Genomic DNA, 4,552 nt, shown 5'->3' on the forward strand with positions numbered 1-4,552 from the left:
CTATATTACTAAATAACTTATTATACTATTCTAAGTAGTTTATAAGTAGTTAGTAAATACTTATAAATTAATTTAATTATATAGTATACTTATTACCTAGTTAATATCTATCTACTTAGCCTAGCTACTAGTATTTCCTTCTTTAAGTTAGGCCTTTATTAATTTATATAGATATAGATAAGATTAGAGATTATTTATTAAAGTATACTTTTACTAAGTAGTTATTAAGTAGTTAGTAAGTAAATATTAAGTAGTTATTAAGTAGTTAATAACTATTTATTTATCTCTTAAAATAATTAAGAATATAATAAAAAACCTCTTTATAATAAATAATAATCTTTTTTTTATTATTCTATAAGTAGTTAAAAATTAGTTTCTAAGTACTTAGAAATACTAATATAAGTTCTTACTATCTTATATTTTAATAACTATAATATATTCTTTACTACTATCTCTAAGTATTACTTATATCTTAGCTATTATTATCCTATTGGCTATCTATATCCTAAGTAATAATAAGGTAGTTTTTAAGTAATAAATAATTATCTTTTTAGTAATTTAAGCTATAGTTATGTTAATAGTAGTATAGTATAAGGTTTAGAAAGAGATAATATAAGATAAAATTTTTTCTAAGGTTATATAAGCATTATATAACTTATTCTTATAATTTACAGATTTACTGCTTGCCAGAGTAAAATTGCAAGTTCATCCGACCTGCAACCACAGCTGATCTGGGAGGTTCCCATCCTCTCTGTTTCCTCACCCAACAAGCAGTCACATCCAAGGCGTTCACATATCATTCAGCAGATCTTAAAGAAGTCCCTCGGCCAAAATGATAAAATTCTCTGCAATTGCAGAAAATCTTCCCGATGAGTCGATCCGAGAGATGAACTTTTTCGACTCTTCCTTCTTCAAAGAGCCCAGCAAAAGTCTTCCGACACCGGCGCAAGTGAGGGCTTTGTCGAAAGATATTCACGCAAACCCTCAGCCACAGCCTATCATCTTTGAAGAGCCCAAAGTCTTCGTCAAGTTTGGCCCTTATGTCACGATAGCAGAAGCGCAGTGTCTTTGGATGATCAAACGGGCTTTTGGCGACGAAATTCCAGTCCCCGAAATTTTTGGTTGGCGAGTGGACGAGGAGAACTATGTGTTCCTCTATATGGAACTTATCCAAGGACAGACGCTGCAGGATGGCTGGAATGGGCTCAATAGCCTGGACAAAAGCTCACTCTGCGGTGAGTTATGTCAAATAGTCAACCGTTTGCGCCGACTTGAACAAGATCCCTCCGATCAGTATATTGGTACGCCCCAGTAGAAATGAGAATGATATTATTTGCATCTAATCGGAAATTTCCAGGTTCCATAAGTCACCAGCAACTCCTGGATTATGTTTTCCAATCATGTCCGGAAACCGGACCTTTCTTAACTGTCAAGGATTTCAACGACTGGTTTTCCTACTTACCACAATTACGGCTTTCTCCTTCGAAGAAATACAACGACCCCTACAGGCATTTTTTACCGGACAGTGGAGCCATTAAATTTACCCATGGCGACCTCCACCGAGGGAACATCATTATCTCTTCCAGCAAACCAGCTCGAATCCTTGCTATCGTGGACTGGGCACAAGCGGGATGGTATCCAGACTACTGGGAGTACTGTAAGGCACTCTACACTTGCTGGTATGAGGACGAATGGCGACGAGACTGGGTAGATAACTTTCTTAGCCCACGCTTGCGAGAATTTGAGGTCTTCGCAGAGTACACAATGGCAATGGGCTCGGTGTGAATTACTTCTACCTGAGGGTAAATGCTGCTCACTGATGGGATACATCAGTATAATCAGCAGAAATTACAAAGCGTCTCAAAACGGACACGGAAGAAATATGTGTTTTGACAGGAGTAAGTAAGATAGAAGCTATTTATCTAGATTAGGCTTATATAAGAGCTAATTACTAGGTTAGACTTAATAGCTAAAATCTCTATAATTATAGGTATCTAAGTCCTGGGGGTAGAGACCCCATAGGAAGATATTAATTATATATATAAGTAGGAGAGGCTATATAAGTATAACCTCTTATAAAGACTTCTAGAAGTACTATTAGTACTTCTAAGGAAGAATAATCTTATAAAAAGGATTATAAAGAGTTTATAGAATCCTTCTACTATTATATAATAATTAGGTTAGAAGTTAAATAAGATATTATTCTAGAAGCTTTATAATAATATACTCTATTATAAGGATAAGCTTTATATACTTAATTAGTACTATCTAAGGCTATAAATCCTTATAAAAATATATAATAATCTCTATAGTAGGTACTTTATATATAAGAGGACCTTAGAGCTAGTAAAGTAAAGGCTTTAGTAATTATTAATATCTAATTTTATATATTAATACTATAAGATATATAGAGTATATTAGGGATTATAAATAATCTATAAAAAGTAGTAGAGATTATTTTAACCTTTAGTAATACTATATAAAGTATAGGAATAGATTAATATAGATTTTATTACTAATCTACCTATAAGTATCTATACAGGGGATTCCTTATAGGAGGTATTTAATACTATCCTAGTTATTATTAATAGGATAAGTAAGATAGCATATTTCATACCTATATAGAAGAATATATCTAGTAAGGAACTAGCATATATAATAATCTATAAGGTAGTATATCTATATAGGATACCTATAAGTATTATAATAAACTAAGGGTTAGTCTTTATAAAGGGGTTCTAGTCTAAGATAATATACTATTTATATATTAAGTATATACTAAGTACTACCTATCACCTATAGACTAATAATTAAATAATATAGCTAAATAATATACTTAAGTAATATCTTTAAGGGTATATAAACTTTAAATAAGATAACTAGGTAGACTATCTACCTATTATAGAGTTTATATATAATAATATATATTAGTTATCTATCTAGAATACCCTATTTTATATAGTTATAAGAGTAGACCTATAGGTAATAGCCCTAAATACCTAAAGGAGGAATAATATTACCCCTAGCTTATATAAGTATATAGAGTATCTATAAAGGATGAGACTAGAAGCTATAAGTAAGATTAAGAAAGCCTAGGAGTATTAGTAGAGGTACTATAATTAGAAGAAGATTATAAAGAACTTCTAGATTAATAATAAAATCTAGGTTTGCACTAAGAACTAGTTATAGATAAGACTAAGTAAAAAGCTTAACTAGTTATAGACTTATTTACTAAGAGTAGTAGAATAAATAGAAATAAATACCTACTATATAGAACTCCCTATAGGTCTAAAGATTTATGATGTCTTTTATATTTCTATACTATAAAGATATAAAGAAATAGAGAATATAGACTCTATAGAGTATTTTCTAATCAAACTTATAAGGGAGAAGATCTATAAGTACTATCTAGAGAAGATCTTAAACTTATATAGTAATAGTAGATTAAGGAAACTACTAATATAGTAGAAAGGATAGGGACCTAAGGGAGATACCTAGAAACTTATAGTAGGTCTATAATATATAGATATCTATAAGGAGTATAATTTATAAGTAGGAAGAACTTTAGCTTAATTAAAATAAAAGAGAAAGTAATACTTATAATAAATATAGGTCTATACTATTATACTAAGGCCTTAGGCGCCTTATATATTATATAATCCTAGTCTAGTAAGTATATAGACTATAAGAGAAGATATCTATACTAAGAAGTAAGACTACTACTAGAAGGAGGTATCTTAACTTACTAGTAAGTAGACTCCTATATAGTATAGATAGTTATTATACTTCTGCCTAATATCCCTAAAAATATACTATATAAAGGGTAAGATGCCTAAAGACTATTTTAATATTACTTAGTAGTATTATATATACTTATAATTATAGGGTAGGTAGTAATTAGTATAAGTTATAAGGATAGCCTTATAATACTATATATAGATTACTAGTCTTAAGCTAGGAGTAAATCTATAGTAGTAGATATATTTTAAGATTAGTAAGAATATCTATTAATATTTATAGCTAGATAGGGGCTTAGTACCTATTTATAAGATAAGACCTAGGAGTATAATAGATACTTATATAGTCCTAGGATTAAATTATATATTAGGTAGATATTTAAAAAAGGAAGTATAAGCCCACTCCTTAATTATTATAGCTACTAGAGGTAGTATATCCTAAGCTACCTATATAAGTAGGCTACTTAGGATAGGGAAAGGATTAATAATAAATTAATCCCCTAACTAGAATAATTAGTATATAGCTATAAAGAGTAGTTATAAAAGAGCCTATCTAGTTTACTAGCTAAGGGACTACCTATATTAGAGTTATAGAACCCTAATATAGGGGCTAAATAAGGGGGGGGAGGAACCCAGACCTAGGACTTAGTAGGGGCTAGAGAAGTAGCTACTACTACTACTACTAGAGGGAGAGAGACCCTATAACCTATAGGCTAAGTAAGAAAAAAGAAGGGGTATTAGCAGAGGTAGATATAATATTCTATATCTATAAAATTTATAAGTTAGCTAAATGTAAGGATCTCTGAGAGAGAGAT

General features: G+C 30.4%; 1 protein-coding gene across 1 annotated transcript, besides 2 other annotated features; it reads left to right on the forward strand.

The window, feature by feature from the left end:
• Positions 1 to 214: 214 nt before the first annotated feature.
• Positions 215 to 267: a microsatellite.
• A 565-nt stretch (positions 268 to 832) lies between these two features.
• ACLA_050530 (phosphotransferase enzyme family protein) lies at positions 833 to 1,785 on the forward strand (the record flags this gene model as incomplete). Its single annotated transcript, XM_001272006.1, has 2 exons — positions 833 to 1,301; positions 1,358 to 1,785. The coding sequence occupies 2 exons, from the start codon at positions 833 to 835 to the stop codon at positions 1,783 to 1,785; spliced, it is 897 nt and encodes a 298-aa protein (XP_001272007.1).
• A 726-nt stretch (positions 1,786 to 2,511) lies between these two features.
• Positions 2,512 to 2,850: a mobile genetic element.
• Positions 2,851 to 4,552: the final 1,702 nt, after the last annotated feature.

Source organism: Aspergillus clavatus, genomic scaffold (genome assembly GCF_000002715.2).
Source record: "Aspergillus clavatus NRRL 1 1099423829800 genomic scaffold, whole genome shotgun sequence".
NCBI classification, from domain to species: domain Eukaryota; kingdom Fungi; phylum Ascomycota; class Eurotiomycetes; order Eurotiales; family Aspergillaceae; genus Aspergillus; species Aspergillus clavatus.